Consider the following 20672-nt stretch of genomic DNA (forward strand, 5'->3'; position numbering starts at 1 on the left):
CGTGTGATGGCTTGTGGAGAGTCATGACCTTTGCACGCGCACTGAATGATGCAACCAACGAACATGCCTTCTGCGGTGGTCAAAACAAACAACGTCTCAACCTCAGTCCTCCAAGAAGGCTCCCCTCATCGCTCCCGTCGTCTCTCATTACAGGTTCTGAATCGAAACATCCATCAGGTCGTCCTGGGAAACTTGCTTTTCGATGCGTGGTATTATTCGCCCTACCCTGACACCATCATCGTCCCGCAACCAGGCGGCGGCTCGGCATCAACAGACCTGAGAAATGGCCACTCTCACGGCCAGCTGGGCAGATTTCACAGTGTGATAAAGACAGAGGAGCCGACCTGCCGCCTCCTGTATGTTTGCCCGTGCTGTTTTCGCTACACACCTCTGAAAGAACAATTCATTCAACACCTTGCCCACCACCGCCGTCTCCGCTCTGAAAACCTTGAACCAGACCAACCTGTCCCACCATCCGCATTCAAGGTCTACGAATGGGACGGGTATGCGGTCTGGGAAATAGACGGCGAGAAGGAAAAACTCTACTGCCAGAATTTGAGTCTGTTCGGGAAGTTGTTCTTGGAGCAGAAAAGTGTCTTTTTTGATACCGCAGGATTCAAGTACTACGTCCTGACGTATACGAAGCCTGAGAATCCCACCCCATCACCAACACCTGCGACAACCAAGACCCGAGGACGGAAACAAAGGAGCACGTCGGCGAATACCTCAGAGGAAGATGGCGCCCTCTACCGCACGCGCGTGTTGGGATTCTTTTCCAAGGAGAATCTCTCGTGGGACTCGAACAACCTCGCGTGCATATTAATCTTCCCTCCCTTTCAGCATCGGCAGCTAGGCCAGCTGCTGATGGCCGTCTCGTACAAGCTTAGCGGGTGGGAATGGGAAGGCGGGGTAATTGGCGGCCCCGAAAAGCCCTTGAGCGCCATGGGCCGGAAGTCATACCTTAGGTTTTGGTCCGAACGCATTGCGCGGTTTCTGATGGGCCAGACGGCGGATGCGGACGCCAAAAGGGTTTTCGACCAAGCCAAGGTGGGTGGCAGGAAGAGAAAGACAATTCAATCAAGAAAGGAGGAGATGACTGTCAAGGAGATTGGGGATAGGACCGGAATGCTGGGAGAGGATGTAGTCGCTGCGCTGACAGAGATGGGCCTGTGTAAAGTGGTAGCGCCTAAGAGGAAGAAGGCAAAGTCTTCCACGCCCGAGGTGAACGGGATGGCATCCGCGAGTTTCGCTCATGGGGCGGAAATTGACCCAGAAGAATTGGCAACTGTGGTCATCAATCGCTCAAGCATAGTGGAGTGGGCGGAGAAGAACGGCGTCGACCTGAGAAGCCCCGTCAAAGAGGAAGGATTCCTGGGTGAGTGGGCATTGAGCGATCTTGCTGAATCCGACAACAGTCAAGCTGTGTCCAGCGAGGAAGATAGGGATGGTTGATGGACGTGCTTGATCTCAATGATCATGCAGGAGTGTCCTCGGAGAAGCAGGACTTCCATGGTACGGAAGCCCCCAGCTTGCTGAGGTGTCAGATGATGGGTTTCAAACCACAATAGTGTTTGCTGTTGGTCAATATGGTCGAGAGTGGCCAGTAATATAGTATGGTATTAAGTCCCAGTGGTGCGGGAGATGGAGAACCGCATGCCGGATGCGTGTACCGGGACGCTTGTACCGCCTTCGGAACCAGCTCAATATAGCTCGCCGGTTCTTGTTCCCTAACGCACGGTCGATCCAAATAGACCGCCGCTGGCTCTTGGGTATTGGTTATAACCGGCGAGGCGTGAGTAAGCCGGAGACGGACCACCAGGCAGGCTATGGATGCCAGGAGCTCGTGAGTGAGGGGGATTCCAAGGCGCTGGTGTGTTCCATTCCTGAACTGTGCTGTGATCTGCGATGTTTGTTTTCCTTTCAGTAGGTGATCGACATTTGCTACCTGATCACAGACTAGTGCGACAAAGTTGGCACGGATCCGGGCCGATTCCATGGGTTCTTGCGAACCTTGCTAGGGTTTGGGTAGGTGGGTAGACATACCTGTATATACATAGCGGATGACGATGATCACCTGCCAGGGCTCAGTAAGTTTGTGGAGGATCTCTTCCAACGTCGGACTTCCCAAACGAGGTGAAATGCCTCTTAGCGATGATCACCACGAGATTGTGGATGACCCTCGAGGATAGGAGGGGAGAAGGATGCACAAACAAAGCGGGCAAACTGCGAAGTGCAAACTGCGTCGTTGTGGCAGTGACTGTCTGGGTTGGTTACACGACAGGGTACAAGATAGAGAGCATCACAGCCCAGTCACAAGCCCAACGGCTCAGAATCTTGCCTGTCTTCACGTTTTGGGACCCTTGATCTCTGGTGAGTTTTTGGTTTGGACCCCTTTTCACATCGAGCAACGGCCTCCGGAGGTTGCACAGGATGCAGCCAGCTGATGACCACAGCTGCGACTGCTACGAGTATGATGAATCTCAATCGAAATTTTCGACGGAGGCATACTCCACATAACATTTGAAGACGTCATGAATTCTGACACACATTCGAGACACCAGAAATCCCACTCACAGGTCTTTTGCCCGGATGGTTGTTTGCCGGGCGTGACTTTCCGGGGAGGGGGTGATAGGGTCAATAATGGTCGGTATTGGTGATATTGATTGTTTGATTAATAGCTCAAGCCTGCGATTCCTGGAGGGGCTCGCCTAGAGGGGTAGCTTGGGGGTCCGACATGAGCAGAACTTGAGGGAGAGAGTCGAGACCGAGCTTCCAGATTCCCAACAAGCGAAAGGACGCCAGGCTCAAGATTTTGCATCCGCGGCCAGTCGCGATTTGTCCGTTCCCCTGCATAATCCGCATACTCTACCGAATGCAGCTCGTAGGAACCCGGGACCAGGGTAAGAGTGGAGGCGCGAAACCATGTCGGGTATCATGTACCCAAGGTTGGCGCAGAAGAGCCTAAAAGAATCCCTGCAAGCTTGCACAGAATTTTCTCCGGCGGGCATTCCATCCCAGGGACCTTGGCGTGACGACGCCTGCCCTGGACCTTCTTAGGGTGGGAGATGGTCGCCGCACCACTCTCGATGTGAAGGCAGAGCAGAGGGCAGGAAATCAAGCCTGATGCTCGCCCCCCAAGAAGTTGATCTGGTGTGTACGAGGCAGGGAGCAATTCACTAAGGACCTTGACGAGGAAGTCAAACGTGACTCAGGAGATTGAAATCTTGCTGGAGCCCATGGCATAACTTTGTTTTGACGCGTCTGCCCAGAGTTCATGATCCCGGTCATGTCTTGTACAGTAGTTGGCTACCCTGGGTATACCCCGTGTTTGTCAGGGCACAAGCCCTCACAGCCACGAGGGGCGAAGACATGTCTGATATGACTGATCAGCCAGGAGTGTCAACACAAGCCTCAGTATGTCTATCGTGATGGATATCAACCTCATTATAGGACTCTGTACACCCACATCCTGGGGGCTGTGCTCCGCAAGCGGCGAAGGCCGATTCTGGTATGGCTGGATGCAGTGGAAGAATGATGAAGGGGAAGTCGTTTCCGGCAGCTTGCACATGCAGCTGTTCTGCAAGGAGGAGGACTGTGATCACTCAGAATGAGCTCCTCGCCAACTCGCCAGCTAAGCCTGCGTACTGGGGTCAGTAAGTGAAGCTAAAGTCGAAAATTCTGCTTGGAAGCCGACTGGATGGCCCAAGGGGGAAGGGGCTGTTAGGGCCTGAGGCTGCATGTTAGCGAGCCAATACTGCGGACATTTTTGGTGGGCCTGCGGTGTTCCCAGGTACAAGTCGGGTGATGCCAAAGCTGGCCTGCTTTGTCGAGAAAACGCTGAAACTGACTTTTGAATTGATCCCTACATGGCACGAGAACTGGATGTTCACTGCAGGGTAAAAGGTAAAACTTGAAGATAACAGAAGCACCGGAGAATAAGTCAAAAGTGAGGCACATCAGGGTAGAACTCAACTCAAACAAGACTCGGTCAGGGTAACTGACCGCACACCAAACACGGTCACGCAGCAATCTGCACGCAATAATGAAAGTTTGACAGCGACAGCCCCCTCCTGAGAGGGGCATCCACAGGTCACTACGGAATATCAACTGCTGGGCTGAACACGGTGGAGGGAGGAGGAAGACGGCAGTCAGTGCGAGACACGGGAGGGAAGAGAAGGGAGTGTCAAACTTGAGTTACCGATGCAACTACTGTTGTTACTGTGCCTACGTGGGTAGACCATCTTCCCTAGAGATAGGGACCTTGTATACACAGTATTGCCGAAGGATGGAGAACTCGTAGGCGTGCTGGGTATCTCTGGGCGAGCCCGATGCAGTGGTTGTTATGATTGCTGCCCACCTACGCCCACCACCTACCCTCCATTACTCGTAGCCCCCGAAGTGCCGACCCAAAGTCACTGGGCTCCAAAAGTTAAGGGCTGCCGAGGTGCCGTTACGCATTACGGCATAGTCAGTCTTGGTGAACCCTCGCTACGAGCGATGCCCATGACTGTAAGCTATACCTAGAAAACCATAGCGCCACACCCAGAACTCACCCCCCTGTCGCCCTTCCGCCGTCCGGCCACCATGGGTCAACAACTCCACCTTGAACTGGGCTCCACAACACTAAAATCTTGCATTTTCGACTCTTGTTCCCGTATCCTAGCGTCAGTCACCCTCCTCGTACCCAGTCCCTACAACATCCTCAAGAACTCGAACCTCTGGACTCAGTCGTGTACAATCACTCGACCTCAGTTTCCGAGACATCTACATACACACCCACCACCACCGCAGTTGGTTGTTGTTCTGCTGCATCATACCCTACACTCCTTCAAGCTTGCTTTTCGTGCCAGTGCACATACAACACAACACCCTGCACGCCTTGTCCCTCATTGATCTTCGCTTTCTCCGACTTTGCCTCTCGTTCAAGCCTACTTGGGCATCTTAGCATCTGTCAATTAACATCACCTGCCCTTCGGTCCGGCTAAACTCCTCCAAAGATTCGGTGCCCAACTCCTGCGGTGCCCTACGTCGAACTTGCATGCTGGTCTTTGGTTGCAGCACGGTTCACAAACTTTGCAGTCATCTTTGCTGCATTGACCTGCAATCCTGAAAGGTTTCACAATCTCGCTTTTGTTGACAAATTCTCAATGCCGTAAACAACGAACGGACGATCGGGTACCACAAACACAGCACGTTCGACCACAAGAGTAGGACCTCGAGGAATTGGGGACACTGAATCCTTCTTGTTTCCGACGCGTTACAGCTATAACGTCGCGGTTGCAAGGCCGTGGGAGAGTTCCGCTATCCTCCTTGTCCCAAAAGTCAGATCTTGAGCTCAAGTCTTCATTTGGACCGTGTTCCATTGTCTATTTATCTTTGAGCACTGGAAATCTGTTGACAGACCAACGTCGCCCTGAGACAGGCATAATGTCTTCCCTCGAAGGAGATTACAACGCGCGGAGTGCGGCTTACCCTTGGGTTTTGGAGCATTTGATAACCTACCCTGCAACCTATGAGATCCCCCTCCGAACCATGTACACTCTCAATGCAACGACTCAACATCAACAGCAGTGTCCGCCAACACCGTCGCCGACTGGGGTTCCTGGTAATGCGTTTCCTCGAAAGCCCTCTGTCACCGAGGAGCAGCCGAATATGTCCACAATGACTGCCGCCGCTCAACTGCGCGCCAATGTTATGCAACACATACTGCAGTTGCCATCCCAACCAACATCCTTGCCCCCAAGCTTCATCACAAGCTTTGTTCGAAAATGTTTCCCTCGCGAATTGGATCAGGTTGACTTCCCACAAGCTTTAACTGCCATGGATTACCTGAAGGATCTGGAAGTTAGACGTCGGCGGGAGGTGGTGGCGGCTCTGGACAAGCTTGGTATCGAACGAGATGACCTCAGTCACCGAGACAAGCTGGCACAGAAGTATCCCGGCGTTCTACGCTGGGTATCCGACATCGAAGAGAGGGAGCGCAAAGTTGAAGCGCTTTATACTCAGGTCTATATTGGGCTAAGAAGATGGACCTTGATCAATGAGCTTACCTTGACGCCTTTCGACAAAGGCAATTGTCTGGCGATGCTCAACACCCTTTATCCCCCAATTAACATGAATGCCTCACGTTTTGTGCAACCAACCGCACAGCTGACGCCTCAAATTTTGACTCAGCAACGCAACGGGTTCTTCAAGTATATCACGGCGGTGGAAAAAAATGGACCAGCGGTCTTGTCCAACCTGATGAACCAGGCCAAGAAAGCAGATGATCCCAATGGCTGGGTCAGCCTTCGAGACACTCTGGACAAATATGTCCGCATGGCGAACAACATCATCGAAGAATGTTACGACATCACCGGCGCCAGTCCCTCCCCAACCACTACCTCGTTCAAGTCTCTTGATCATGAGGAGGAGGGTCGTCGGAAGGTTGACTCGGCGATTTCCTTTGGCTCTGCAGGCTCGTCGAACCGCAACTCTGCCCAAAGCAACAAGTCTGCGCAGAGCCAGAAGAGCCACACGACCAGACCTAGCACAAGCAGCAGCTTCAGCAATGGCAGCCATAACCATAGTCGACACACCTCTCAAGACAGACAATTGCTTGATAAGCCACTGCCGCCGCCCAAGGACGATGAAATCACTGTGACGCAGAAGTCGTCGGGGTCAACATTGGAGCGAATCGCTCGCGAACTTCGAAAGATGAAGAGTCGGACAAACGTCAAAGACGACTTCCGTCCACGCACCCCATCATATTCTGCAGAAATGAACGGACCGGACAACCATGATCGACCACCACCGACACCTGCAAAAGACCGCAGCTTGAAGAGCAAGCTTAGCATACGGAGAATGCGGTCAAACACTGCTCTCACAGAGGTTTCCGGTACGCGTCCTCCCAGTCGCCACGGAGAACCAGCCATTCAGGAGGTGCCAGCGTTTGACGCAGACGAGATGAATAGGAGCCGACAAAGATGGGAGACCCAACAGAAGATGAAAGGGAGGGGCACTGACGAGGGTCTGAAGGCATAATGTACAACATTGTACTAGACAATGTTCCTTTTTAACGACACGGTTTTGGAATTTGAGAGGGATAATGGATTGCGGCTACTGCTACCGCACCGAGCCATCAAGAGAAGTCTCGGCAAATGTGTAACGATACACCATGAAGAATTACGAGCGAGAACGGGTTGATTATCGGCTAGAAGATTTTGGGGCCTTTGTGAAGACTGACTGGAACCAGAGATATGAGGCTCTCACGAGCAAAAGGATGATTTTCAGAAAAAAAGGGGCACTGGACAAAAGCATGGTCCTCACAAAGGCGACACCCATAGCTTGTGCTTTTCGAATTGAAATCAATTGATGATATACAATGTCCCTCTGATCTTTCGCAGCCCAGTGAACCATTGAAGACACGGAACGCTTGTAGGAGTATCTTATCCCTACACAGTACAAGGTAATACTAATAAGTCTCAGGTATTCCCAATCGGTCGACACGGAAAAATAAAAGTTCCGGTGGAGACTAAGCAACTCAATCCCCGCACCGCCATTATTATTGCTTTTCACGTCCAACAACGTGAATGTCCTTCGATCCATAACAAAAGCTCGAGTTTGGGACGCCAGCACACACCTTATGATACTACAGTTGATAATTTCCCTACCAATAAGTCTTGATCCGTCACTCTCAAGCCGTGAACCAAGCCGATAGACATGACGACGACTACAGTGGAGACCGAAGCCAACCCCCGAGGCATCCCTGCCTTTCCTTTCATGTACAATGTGACCGACTACGTTAAGTCCGTCGAGGAGGTGGAGCCCACGCTGCAGCGATTCCAAGAGATGGTGTCCAAGTACACATTCATGCAGCAGAACGTGGAGCGTCGGGCGATCGGGTTGAAGGAGAAGTTGCCGGAGATGAAGCGGACGCTGGAGGTGGTCCGGTTTTTGAAAAAGAAGAGACGGGATCTCGCCGACAAAAAGGGGGATGATGATGATGATGATGATGAAGCAGGAAGTGACGATTTACTCGGAGAGAAGTCCACGGGCAGAGACGAGATCGAGACCACCTTCAGTCTGCAAGACACGCTGTACGCCAAAGCAGTCATCAAGCCGGCCGAGATCGACGAAGTCTACCTGTGGCTCGGCGCCAACGTCATGGTCGCGTACCCTCTCGACGAGGCAGAAGAGCTCCTACAGGGGAAACTGGACAAGGCCAAGGAAAGTCTAAGTGCGTGCGACGAGGACCTCGAGTTTCTGCGGGTGCAGATCACGACGCTCGAGGTCGCCATTGCGAGAGTGCACAATTGGGACGTGGGTGAAAAGCGGAAGCTGAGGGCCCAAGGGAAGCTGCCTGCGGGAGATAGTGGGAGGGACAAGGACTGAGAGGTCTGAAGGGATACGTTGGTCCGTTGTTGTTGCTCGTCGCCGTCTCTGTCACTCACCTCAGACACGAAAAGGCCAAACCGCTCCTTTTCAGCCAAACCCTTATACCCGCGGCACAGCTGCGAACTCTAGCGCCAAATCTGCACGCTGGGACCCCCGCCCAACATTGTCGATCTGGATGTCGTTTTCAGACATGCACACATCTCCTTCAACAGGGATGCCAATAACGTCCTTCCGACATCATGCCTCATCCAACGTGGCTGGAATCGGAATCGTCCACCACCCCAACATCACATCCCATGAGACTGTGAATTGGCAGCTGACCAAATGCACTGGAAAGGCCGTGTCAAAGTGGCAGGGGACTTCAAGCTGCACGCCGCAGTCTGCCTACCTGGAAGCCGATCAACTACATATGCCTTGTTTGATGTCGTGAGTGACCAGTTCTGGACTGTCAAACCACCCATGTCTAGCCGAAATATGTGAACACCCACCCCCTTTCGCCTCTTGCTCGGTTGGACCCGAAACCATCTCGACACAACAGGCACGATGCGGCCATTTTGATGCAATGCACCGTGCCCAGGCTTCTGGAATTGGTCGGCTGAGTGCTTTTGGATTGTCGGAGTTTGGACTGGAGGTATGGGGGATGATGTTCGCGATATACCCTACATACTGCGGTAGCGAACAATGATAGTGGCAATTTCAGCGTGTGACTGGCGAGGCTGACAAGCTCCTGCTGGATAGAGGATAGCAAACGTCATTACGGAGCGAATGCCGCGTGCATTCAGATTACTTCGTGATACGGATTTGAAGAAAAGGGAGAGCGAAGAAAGTGAACACATTGTAAGCCACCAGAGGTGCCTCTGTGTACTTTTATCGGACTTGTTGGTCGACGCCAATCTTGTCTCTTGTCCAAGACTGTCCTGTCCAACTTCAATACATTTGGAGTTGTAATCCATTGCCTGCATCATTCATCTCATTCATCTCCATGCGCTCGTCGTCTTTCACAGCTAATAGTTCCATGTTCACAAGTTCAAGTTCAATGCATTGACCATTGATGTGATTCATACAAGTCATCAATCATACAAACGAGTGGTGGCCTCTTCACTTTGCAATACCCCCTTCAAGTTGTCAGCTGCCTGAACGCAGCCCATGCCCTAATATGTATGAAGTCGTTTGTGTTCGGAGCCTTCACATCACATTCTCTGCACTGAAGTTTACGCTGTGCTCTGCGTACCATTTATCTCAGCAACAGATTGATCAGGCCTAGATGTGATAGGGTCTGGCGGTCGGAAGACGGAGTCTAATCCTTTGCGGTCACTCCTGGCAGGTTTTAGAGTGTCTTCACTCCAATAAGTCATGTCTTCTTTCCCCAGGTTGGGTTCGATGGACGAATGCAATACATCTTCGGTAGATGGTCCGCGTTGCTGTGGATCCTCATTCGCACCACGGTGCATCAGTGGCGAGATCGGCGGAGAGCTGACACTTCGAGCCTTCCGAGCAACACCCAGAGTCTCATTGACCCTCGATGGACTCGCACGATGCCTGTGGCAAAAGTGATTGATATCCTCAGTGGCTCGATTTGCTTTGTTAAATTCGGCGTGCCGGGAGTTGCAGCTTGCTGACGCATCTTCGACAAGGCTGTTACTCCGAGACTTCCTGCGATCGTCAGTGTCTCGTAACATCTCAGCCGGCCCTTTGACGATGGCACCGCCCACAGCGAGCATAATCGCTACACTAAATTTGCCCCAGAGGTATAACGACCGGCCCCAGCCAGTTTTGGGCGCGTTCGATGGAGACGCCGGTAGAGTAGCAGGTGTCCGTGCTTGACTTTCTGACGCCACGATCTTGTCACCGGAGTGGTGCGGACTGATCTCGCGTGTAAGTTGGCTTGAAGCTTCGATGAGAGGAGGAGCAACATCCGTCAGACAACATTCGTGAGCAATACTTTCACCGTCGTACTTTGTCCAATCCCAGTCTTGGTGATCAGCCTTTTGTCGCCGGTAGCCAATGAACAATCCAAGCACCCACCAACTCAGTTTTCCAAACATTACCCAGTTTGACCTCCAAGCATTTGCTATAACCCGTCGTGCTAGAGACAGAGGATCTCGTTTGAAGCCTTGAATGTACGTAGTGTACCTCGACAAGGTCGCATAAACCGTTTGGATTGTCAAGGTCGCCAAAGGCCTCGAACCTATATTGCGATGCTGGAGCATCTCAAGTGGAGTGCGGGCTGGAGCGGACGCTTGTTTCTTAGGAAGGGTCAAGTGCTCGTCCACGGACCTCTTCGTCTCCCGCTCAGTGACAGACCCAGGTGTGAAGACATCTTCGCAAGCAGGTGGGCAGATCTGTATATCGCAGGATCCATGCTTGACGTCCTTATTTTCTGAGCCGCGCGACTCGTATATCGAGCTTGTTTTCCTCCGCTTTCGAGGATTGAGTGGCGAGTCAGGGTAATCATTGTAGGAAGACGAGCAACCTCCGCCTCGGGTCCGATGTTTCGAGAATAACGGACGAGGTATTTCGACATAATCTCGAAAATGAAATGTATGAGCGGTTTCGAAGTCCGCGGCAGTGCCCTGCTGATTGTAAACCTCGATATTTCCCGGTATCTCAGGACCCTTCCCTCGTCTTATCCCAGCAATAGTAACTACAGAGTGACGGGACTCGCACGCCACATCCCCCGGCAATGAAGATACTGTCTTTGAAACCCAGGACCTGATACGTGGGTTGGAGCAAGGCTCCACGGTAGCCTCAATCTGGTTGATCTGGACTGGAGTCTGATGCTGCACTATGTGGCTTGGAGAGGAAAGTCCAACAAGGGGATCTTCGAGAATCTCCGGCTGGAAAAGTTGCTCATCGTTGGCGAAGACCTCATCTAAGCTCTGATAATCTGATAACGGTCGACCAATGACATTTTCAGGGCTTGGAAAGGGAGTCTCCAGGCAGTCTGGAATGGTCGCATGCGTAACCAGAGGTTGTTCAGATCTGCTTATCTCAGAGCTAATGTGGATGGGGAGTGGTCGAACTGGCGACGTGATGGGTGAAGTTGACGGAAGATTGCCACTTTCAGCCGTGAACGTTGGCAAGAGCAATGGCTTGAGCTGTGTAGATCCAGGCATGAATTTCCGAGGCCTTCTCCTTGAAGGATGTCTCAGGACTGTCTGTGACCGACTTTCTGAACGAACATGGCCGCCAACAGGCATATCAGGGCTGTTTGAAGAACTAGAGACAAGCGTTGATTGCCTCGATTCAGTCCTATCCCCGCCTTGCATCTCGGACTCTCCTAACACGGAGTCGATCGAGTGCCTGTCATCAATGGCCTCTGGGGAACGGCTAGCTGTGTCGAACGGACTCGAGGACAAGGGCGAGGATGGAAGGTGTGCAGCGAAGTAGTCAGAAGCCGCAAGGGCTGGAGATGCCACGATAGATTGGGGTCTGCTCTGAGATGTTTGAAGGCCTGGCGATGTCGGCAATCTTGGGATGACGAGCGACATAGGACGGCCACTTTTGCGTCTCGGCGTAGGAATTCCTATGGTGGGCTGGGCTTTTGTCGGTGACAGGGCTAGAAGTTGGGTTAATACCTCATTCCGCTTCGTCATATCGCGATTCGTGGTCTCCAGGCTAAATCTTTCTTCTTCCAGCTTCTCAATCCTTGCCTTCAGGATCTCCAAGGCATTTTGATCACATCTCTTTTCCTCGCGATCGCATTCTAGATCGTGGATGACCGACTTCTTAAGTTCGACTTCATCTTCAAGATCCTTAATCCGGCGCTTCAGCTTCAGCTCTGTCTCCGTAGACCGTTCGACTGTTTCATGAAGTTCGAATTCAAACGAGGCTCTAATGGCATCCATTTCCTTCTTTAGGCGGTCATTCTCTTCCTTTGCTTTTCGGAGCTTTTCTTTCCAGGGCATATGAGTGGTCGGTGAATACATGGCGTCCTTGACCATCTGCAACTCATTTTCAATGTGCTCGATGTACTCCTCCGAGTTGAACCGGTGTTTTGTCTGAGATGCTTTCCTGGTTGACCCTGGGCGCGCCGAGCGATAATACGGTGAATCTTTGCGAGGCGATGGCCTCTGAAGGTTGACCGAGACTTCTCTAAGGCCCATATTGGTCGGACTTTCTTGCAAAGAACTAGGAACCGAGGGAGGGTGTATATCACTGGATGCGTCGTGGTAGACTGAAGGTGTAGTGGCTCTTGTGTCTCGGGCGGTCGGCCTTTCCGGTGAATCCTGAAAGACTGGTATAGCAGCTCGTTTCTTCAATCCTCGGATGCGGCAAATATTGGCATTCGAGATTTCGGCCAAGATGGCAGACTCAGTGGATGCACTGCTCAACTTCTCGGCCTTGTTTGTGTCGCTGCCATTCTCTTCTCGTCTGTGAAATCGTGCTGAAGGAAAGTATGGAGAGTCGTTCTCGGCGGAGCGGTTCAGCGGAGGAAATGAGACGTTGATGCCATTGCCAGAAAGTCTCTGCGCTGAGAACTTCGCATGACGGGTCTGGAGAAGTCTCTGCTGTCGAGTGTGAGGGGCAGACTTGGGAGTTGTTTGGCTTACAGGAAACTCGCGCAACGACGGCGGTATTGATTGTGAGCGGGTGTGGAGGGTGGCGCCGGTGATGGGGGGTGGGCATGAGCGTCGTCCATAGTCTTGTGGCTAAAGAATTATGTTGTCATGGAGCTCTGACAATGCTGGGATGATTCGCAAGCGCAATGACGCTTACCATTGGTGACAGGCACGGCAGGAAATGCTAGTAGACAGAGCTTGGGTTGTGGAAGGGCAAATGATTCGACAGAATTGAAATTAACCAACATTCCAGACCTCGCACCGCGAGGCGTGATGCAATACGGTGCTCTAAAAGCAAAGGAATGCGAGAAGGGAAAATCTGCTTTGCTCAAGGAGAGGCTGCTTAAGACGCTCAAGATGAAGAAAAGAACATTGTAAGAAGAAGAGGACACACACAGCGCAGGCACAACCTGAACCGGGTTGATACGGAGGCAGGAGGAGAAGACCAGAAATTAACTGCGCTGACGAAAAGCGAGTGTTTACATTGTACTCATTTCGGAGGATCGCTGTAGTGGGCCGAGCGAGCGTTATAAGGGCAGTTAATCGGGAGTTAATGGGTAATTAATGGGCATCTAATAGGCAGGGGTCCCCCGCAGTGACCGCTCAAAGGCCTCGCTAAGCCGGAATTCTTACCCAGAGTATGCCTAGAAGCCCACTAGAACCCCTAGCACATTGGCGGAGTCGTTGCCGAGGTCCTCGTACACTACACTGACTCGACGAACTCGTCTGAGCAGACGCGTTATCACGTGATGGATTGCACATGCCCCTGACGCTCTCCCTCATTTCTCATCCTTTACTACTACGATTTACACCATCTCATCCTCCATCATGGAAAAGGTAGGACATTCGTCTGTGAACAACAATAACTCCATCTCCTCGGCACATATACTCAGTGAAGCCCTATTCACTCCTTTTCACACTTTTTTTGTCCACAATGGCTTCTATTCACTTACGGCCATCACATTGTTCATGCTCTTTTGTCTTTCACAAATTCACTGAGCCTGATATCAAAGAGTCTATTGTTGATGTCCAGGCTCTATTCACAATGGACGACAACGAAAGAGTCTGAATAGAAAGTTATTTTGGAACATCCCATTTCAAAGGTAGGGAGACCTGTGCCTCAAAGAGTCCACCACAGTGATATTGCTCATGGTCCCATGTCCCATTGACTCGAAGACCTGTTGTTTACTTTCCTCTCTCTATTCATGATGATCAACTGATTGTCCTCCCCAAAACTGCTTCGAGAATCACATGTCCTTCTTGTTCAACATGTGCAAGATCATCAGGTTTCGCTATACTAAGTGCTACAGGCCCTCGGATGCGGGTGATGACTATGATGAACATACCCCAGAAAATCTTTGCGATGGCGGCGTTGAGGAGCTAAAATTACCCTGCTTCGTCGAAGTTTGTGACAAGCACAAAGATGGAGTTCCCCAATACACCTTCCCCTTCACCGGTTGGGCAAACGAATCGTCGAAATGCGAACCTTCAGTGAAGATTTGTTATCTTCCAACATACTGCGCCGCTCATCGTGAGGCCATGTCCCGCAACGACCTGCCCATGCCTGTTGACGACAACATTCACACTGAGCCCGAACTGCCGCTGGAAGAATTCGTCTGGCATATACCCCGAGTGCAATGGAAGGATCTAAGTTTTCGTATGGTGGATTGGAATCCAGAACCGAGAAAGGTGCCTCTAGACCACCCCAGCAGTCCTAAAACACAATCCACTTTCAACCCTGAAGACGGCGGCGTCATCAACGCTTTTTACGATGCTGAACATTGGATATCAGCCGATGGCCGTCCGATAGATTTGCTGGAGAATCATTACGATGATGCAGATATCAATGACAGGCCCGCCGGCCCGAGAACCAGGAGGCCAGCTATGCCATCACTGGAATCAAAGCCTCCACAAGGAGACCAGAACCCAGGTTCTCAATCGACTCAGCCTGGGGTGCAGCCTACCAACTCTCAAGAATCATCACAAGCGCATGTTTCTCAAGGGCAACCCTCATACAACCGCTTTCAGGAATCGCAGAGCAGTATCAAAACCACACATCCAGCGGCTCCATTGTCAGGTAATCCATTCGGAACGTGGCGAGAGGCATCGAAATCCAGGTTGTCGGCCTTGGATTCGTCGGCATCAGATGGCTCTTCCTCATCATCACCATCTGGCCGGGGAACCATGGCCCAGACTTTCATGAATCATCTGAAGAAGCGCAAGAGAGGTTACCAGCCGCGGGGTTCGTCACGCACCAAGCCCTCTTCGGTTCCCGCGACGCAAACATCAGTGCAGTCCGCTGCGCGGCTGCGAAGGCTACTACTTGAACGCGTCCCTCGTCTCGACACGGACATCCCAGGAGGACTTTCCGACGTTTCTTATACTGGTCAGCACCGAGATCCCGAACAGACCGCGGTCGAGATGTCGCCAGACGAAGTGAATCAGGCCTGGGAGACCTTGATCAAGGTGTACCAGAACGGCGAGCGCGATTTCAGCCCATTCAGCTACCCTCGGCAGCCCGTCCTACGTATTCGATTGTTGCTACGCTCAGGCCCTCGCGATTCGACCAGTCCAACTATCTCGACTCCAGTTGGTCCAGAATCAATTAGAAGATCTGTAGCCAGTCAATCGCCATCACCAGACCAAGATGCTGCCCCACAAGGACATGAAGTACCCGACGATGATAACGAAGACGAAGAGGAGCAAAAGCCTCCCAAAAGACTCAAGCTCATAATGAGAGCAGCTACGCCCGTTGCAAAGATACATCACATGAACCTTAGGTCGCGAGCACCCAAGCCTGCCCCGACTACAACTCCAACTCCAGCATCCATGCAACCAAATGGCCCAGTCGCCAGAACAGTAGCAAGAGGCAGAGCCGGCACCGCCGCTCGAGCTGGGACTCGCGCCAAATTCACCAAGACGACAAACAAAGGCAAATCTGCTGCTACTACGAAGAATAAGGTTCGACAAGGGACCAGAATTCAAAAGAAAAAGAAGAAGACGACCCCACCAGCGCCAGGCCCAGGGCCTATGACTCGCGCCCGACGCAGAGCACAAGGCGCCCAGCTTCATGCGGGACTTCCTTGAGCAGGAGCCTTTTCTTTGTTCAAGATCGGGCGTCTGCCTGACGGGATGGTAGGTAAGTAGGGATATAACAAAGGAAGAGAAGAAGAGAGCAATCTATTGTCTGATTGTCAGGGGTGTGCGAGGTAGTCATGTTGGAAAAGAGAAAAAGCGAGTTTTTGATACATGCAGGTACAACAACAATGACAATACAATACTTGATTGATCATCCATCTATCTATCCACCTATCTCATTGGCCGTCATGAGCTCCTCTTCCTCCCTCTCCTCCTCCTCCCAGCCAAGAGATCTTTCTTTGTCGGAAGTAAATCAGATCATTATCGAGCTTAAGCCCGGTCAGCATCTTAGAGCTGAGATCGCTCGACCGACCGACCATGTCTGCAAAGGGGGCTGGCTCCCCGTTGATTCTCGTGCTGTTGCGCCACCATTCCTGTTATTCCAGGTCTCTGTACGTCGTCCCATGGTTCGAGGTGAGGTGGAGAGGGGAGGAACACCTAAAGGAGGTAATAGAAAATAATAATGGAAGGGAGCATGATCATGGTTCTTCTGCAAAGCTAAACGAAGGTGACTCGGACCTCGAGAGTTCGAGTGCAGAAACAGCATCATCGGTATGGATGTACAGTAAATAACATTATCAAGTCACATTTACCAGATTTGGATAGTCAATGTTCTTCCTGCTAATAATATTGGTATCGTGTCCAAAAGCCCCTCCTTTTTGCCGTCTTCCTTTCCTCCTTAACGTTTTTGGATCTGCTTTACAAGGCAGGAAAACCACGGCCTGGTTCCATGGCACCATCTCCGGCTGCAGGAATATCCATCTCGTCCGAACTGGCTCTCGATAGCGCCAAACCTTTTGGTGCTCCACGCTTGTTAGCGTACACGTATCGTGGTTGCATTTGCCTGTCATGGGACAGACGCGCGAAGTTTAGGAGTGTTCCAAATGCAGATTTCATGCCCAGTCCTTCTGCCCATGGCACTGGCCTATGTGCCGACCCGTTTCCCTTGCACTATAACGTTGCGCCAGAAGCAAAGCGCACATGCAACGAACGGCAAAATCTGCCGCGCAATGGGTATCTAGAAAACAGCCACGGATAACTCCCCAAAAGAGTTCCCGTATACCAACCCACCCATTGGTAGACATTCAAAAAGCAGGAAAATAAATGGTGGTGAGAATGTTCGTGTCGCAAGTCTTGACCTCATAATATGTATTGCCGAGTATGGCCGATGCAGTTTTGTATGTCCATTCAAAGACAGTGAGAGGGAATAGCCTGGTTGGGCTGAATTTGAAGAAGGCTTCACCAGACTTGTTGGAAAGCCGGGTAAGAGGCCTCCGAGATGGGGTTGAAAAGGGCCGTGCTTGTAAGCACGTCTTGTTCTGCTTGTAGACGCTTCGAGCCTTCCGTTGATGCTTACCGGTAACAAGCATCGATGTTGCATTTCGGAGGGTTAGATGAGGTTGCAACTGCTTGACGAGCTGCTGATGCTGGTGACTGCTTGCGGCGAGCTCACGATGGAAGAGTCGACGGGTATCTGGAGGACGGGGACCCAAAGAGTGGTTCCCAAGAGCCACCTTCTTTGACAAGAATTCGGCGTGCATCCAATTGGTTGTTCTCCTCGAGACTGTTCCGTACACCTAGTAAAAATTCGTCAATCACAAGCAAGCTGGGACGTGCATCACCTCTGCATATGGGACACCTCCATTGGTCGGGACGCGTTAGACCCCCTTCAGCAAAGTCGCGAGCACGACTGGACAGAAATACTTCTAGGTCGAAACATTCGTGGTGTTGACACCCCCTGCCTCGGACTGGTGTTCTCCAGATTTCAGGCGTGAGTGGGTCAATCAGGTTAATGCCCATGACTGGGTTGGGGTCGATCAAATCATCGCCGTTAAGTCCATCACTTCTGCTCCGCAAGAACTCCGTAATCGTCCCAATAACGTCTGCCGCAGGGATTCGAGTCGGCATGTCTTTCATCTCCTCGTAAGTCCCCACCCACGTGATCTCAAGTGCAATGAGATACATAAACGTCTCACCAAGTTCCCAGGTCGAAATCGTGACTTGATTGTCGCCCTCTCTCAATAAATGGGTCACATCAATGACGCCATCATAGGGGATAGGGGTGGTGTCAAATTCCTCGTTGATCGATACGGCCAAATATTTCGGCCACTTGGACGTACGACGATGAAAGTCTGACTGAGTGGGTATAAAGGGTTGCCTTCCGTCCCCGTCGACAAGAACCGATCTCAGCGTGAACTCCAAACTGCCCTTCGAGACACAGCTTTCTCCAGAACCAGTCTGTTCCACCTTGGTTTGAGTACGAGTTGATTTCCGCTTCCATTGGTCTTCTGAAATGTGCACATTCCAATTACTTATATAATCGGTTCCCTGAACACATTCCCGGAGTACCACCGAATCCTCGACAAATGCACAGTAATGAGGATGAGATTCTGTTGCGGGTGGTCCTGTTCGGGATAACTGCACAGGGGGCATCGGGTGCTGCTGCCCATTCGCCAACGAAGTCGAGGAACTAAAATTCGCATCATAGAGTTGTAGTGCCTGTTGGCCTGTCCTCTCGAGACTGTGCCGGGATTTGGGGAGTGATGCTTGTAGGGAGGCTGTATGTGACACGGGTGACGAGGAATGGGGGCTTGGTAAGCGTGGTGAAGAAGTCATTGGAGGGACTGTTCGTTCGGCCGAGTCACTTGTGTCTGCTTTCCGCTTTTTGGCAACGACTGTTGAAGAGGTCATTGGAGAGACTGTTCGTTCGGCCAACTCACTTGTGTCTGCTTTCCGCTTTTTGGCAACGCCTGTTGAAGTAAGCTGCTCCGAGACCTGGGGAGCGATGTTGGACTCGGGCAGATTGCACATTGACAGAGGCGATCTTTGGACCACCTCACCGCTCGTTGGCATCCGTGCCCGAAAACTTGAATGGGTGTCTGGTGGCTCTACCACACTAGACTCGTTGCGTTGGCTTGTCATGGCTGACGGTCCCGTTACCTGCAGCCTATGACGTGGGCTCAAGATTCCGAATCCTCCCGTTAGACGACTACCGCGAGCATGTTCTGACGGTGGTGCTGAATCCCCTTGCCGATCGATGCCTGCCGAGCTCTCCGGGAGAATTGCCTGAGAATCTCGGCCAGCGGGTGAGCAGCTGTCGCGGTGGGAAGGCCCTTCCGTCGGCGGCGTCAACAAATTCTGTCGCGCATTCTGGCCGCCATGATCCGGGGCCGGGACCGATCTCAATCCATCTGTGCCAGTCTTGGGAACAGTCGGGTTCGTGCGCATTGCAGTAATTACGCTGGGGGGGAGTGGTACTCGAATGCATGAATTGTCGTCGTCTTCGAAGCGCGGGATAGCAACTGCACTGGTACGAGACCGTCGTTTTGTAGGCTTAGGACTCGCTTTCCCATGTCGAAGTCCCTTGTCAGCCATTTGCGACGATGGCAAAGCCAAAGAGGCCGCGACTCTGGCAACAGCGAGAAGCTGGAGGATGTTGAAGAATCAAGGGAACAAGAGCCCGGCTGAAGATGGCGTCCACCCCCTGCTCTAGCGAAATTTCAACGGCATCCAATATCAAATGCCACACGTCAAATCTTCATTTCGGACGAGCAAGAGGCGAGAGAGATCGTCAAAGTGATCGAAGAGGAGGTCATCGATACACAAGATGAAGGATCAGGTTTAGAAGGAAACAGTGAGGAAGGCTTGTTGACCAGCCGTGGTCAAGTCCCACTTATTAAGCGGGGCTGAAGGTGAAGCAAGGATGATGCGTCGCTGCAAAGCTGCACACACAAAGGACGCCAGTGATGGTGGGAGTTTGTCCAGTCTGTGCAGAAGGTGGTGAAAGAGATAGAAGAGGGAAAGAGCAATTATTAATTGGGAGAGTTTGCAGAGGACACCGTCTTTGTGGGTGAGAGAGGTTGATGAAGAAACTTCATCAGCAGGAAATCATGGCCAGCGACGCACTTTTAACAACAATAATAATAAGAAGCTGGGCATGGGCTAGGGCTACTACATAAGCTCAAGGTCCTATCGACCCTCTGCCTGTTGGGTGCCTATTGGGTGCCTATTGTAACCTCGAAGAGGGCTAGTCACCAATTAGCCAGTCACTGCTAGTTAAACAGCCCGAGAACAATGCCAATAAACTCACTAGCCGCGATGACCACGAATCATAGGGGACTCTAAGGATAATTTGGGGGAGCCCCCCTGCAGTCCATACTGGCTCTGGCCAGCCGCTGTTTGGCAGGGTGCGCAGGGTGCGCAGGCTGGTCTCATTTGGAGCCATTGCAACATTGACGGGTGAGAGATACAGAGAGTGAGTGAGAGAGTGTGTGCGAGAGTGAGAAAGAGGGTGCAATCAACGGCAGGCCTCAGACTTTTTGTTGTACCTCATCGAAACGAAAACGAGATCAAGCAGTCAATGACAGCCCTGACGTGTAGCCGATGGTGACCTCTCCTCCTCGGACGGCAGCATCACCATCAATCAGATCAGCCTGCACAGCATCAAATCCTCCTGCTTCTCCGTGCCACCAACCTCGTGCGACTCTCCCGACCGATCTTTTCTACCCAGCTCGACCTCTCCCCGTGCCTTTCACCCTGTCGGTGCAGTGGGAAGAGCTATTCTATCATGCAGGCACTTGTCCCTGCGCGTCCGGT

General features: G+C 51.9%; 6 protein-coding genes across 6 annotated transcripts; 4 read left to right on the forward strand and 2 right to left on the reverse strand.

Annotated features, from left to right (window-relative positions):
- Nucleotides 1-63: 63 nt before the first annotated feature.
- On the forward strand, nt 64-1452 carry AYL99_06241 (hypothetical protein; the record flags this gene model as incomplete). Its single annotated transcript, XM_018837751.1, has 1 exon — nt 64-1452. The coding sequence occupies one exon, from the start codon at nt 64-66 to the stop codon at nt 1450-1452; it is 1389 nt and encodes a 462-aa protein (XP_018692311.1).
- Nucleotides 1453-5427: 3975 nt separating this feature from the next.
- On the forward strand, nt 5428-7023 carry AYL99_06242 (hypothetical protein; the record flags this gene model as incomplete). The annotated part of the gene is made up of 1 exon (XM_018837752.1): nt 5428-7023. One exon carries the CDS (start codon nt 5428-5430, stop codon nt 7021-7023), a length of 1596 nt encoding a protein of 531 aa, XP_018692312.1.
- Nucleotides 7024-7701: 678 nt separating this feature from the next.
- On the forward strand, nt 7702-8373 carry AYL99_06243 (hypothetical protein; the record flags this gene model as incomplete). The annotated part of the gene is made up of 1 exon (XM_018837753.1): nt 7702-8373. One exon carries the CDS (start codon nt 7702-7704, stop codon nt 8371-8373), a length of 672 nt encoding a protein of 223 aa, XP_018692313.1.
- Nucleotides 8374-9587: 1214 nt separating this feature from the next.
- AYL99_06244 (hypothetical protein) lies at nt 9588-13098 on the reverse strand (the record flags this gene model as incomplete). Its single annotated transcript, XM_018837754.1, has 2 exons — nt 9588-13028; nt 13096-13098. The coding sequence occupies 2 exons, from the start codon at nt 13096-13098 to the stop codon at nt 9588-9590; spliced, it is 3444 nt and encodes a 1147-aa protein (XP_018692314.1).
- A 1109-nt stretch (nt 13099-14207) lies between these two features.
- On the forward strand, nt 14208-16025 carry AYL99_06245 (hypothetical protein; the record flags this gene model as incomplete). Its single annotated transcript, XM_018837755.1, has 1 exon — nt 14208-16025. One exon carries the CDS (start codon nt 14208-14210, stop codon nt 16023-16025), a length of 1818 nt encoding a protein of 605 aa, XP_018692315.1.
- A 1500-nt stretch (nt 16026-17525) lies between these two features.
- On the reverse strand, nt 17526-19304 carry AYL99_06246 (hypothetical protein; the record flags this gene model as incomplete). The annotated part of the gene is made up of 1 exon (XM_018837756.1): nt 17526-19304. The coding sequence occupies one exon, from the start codon at nt 19302-19304 to the stop codon at nt 17526-17528; it is 1779 nt and encodes a 592-aa protein (XP_018692316.1).
- Nucleotides 19305-20672: the final 1368 nt, after the last annotated feature.

The sequence above is a fragment of the Fonsecaea erecta genome (assembly GCF_001651985.1).
Source record: "Fonsecaea erecta strain CBS 125763 chromosome Unknown Scaff5, whole genome shotgun sequence".
NCBI classification, from domain to species: Eukaryota; Fungi; Ascomycota; class Eurotiomycetes; order Chaetothyriales; family Herpotrichiellaceae; genus Fonsecaea; species Fonsecaea erecta.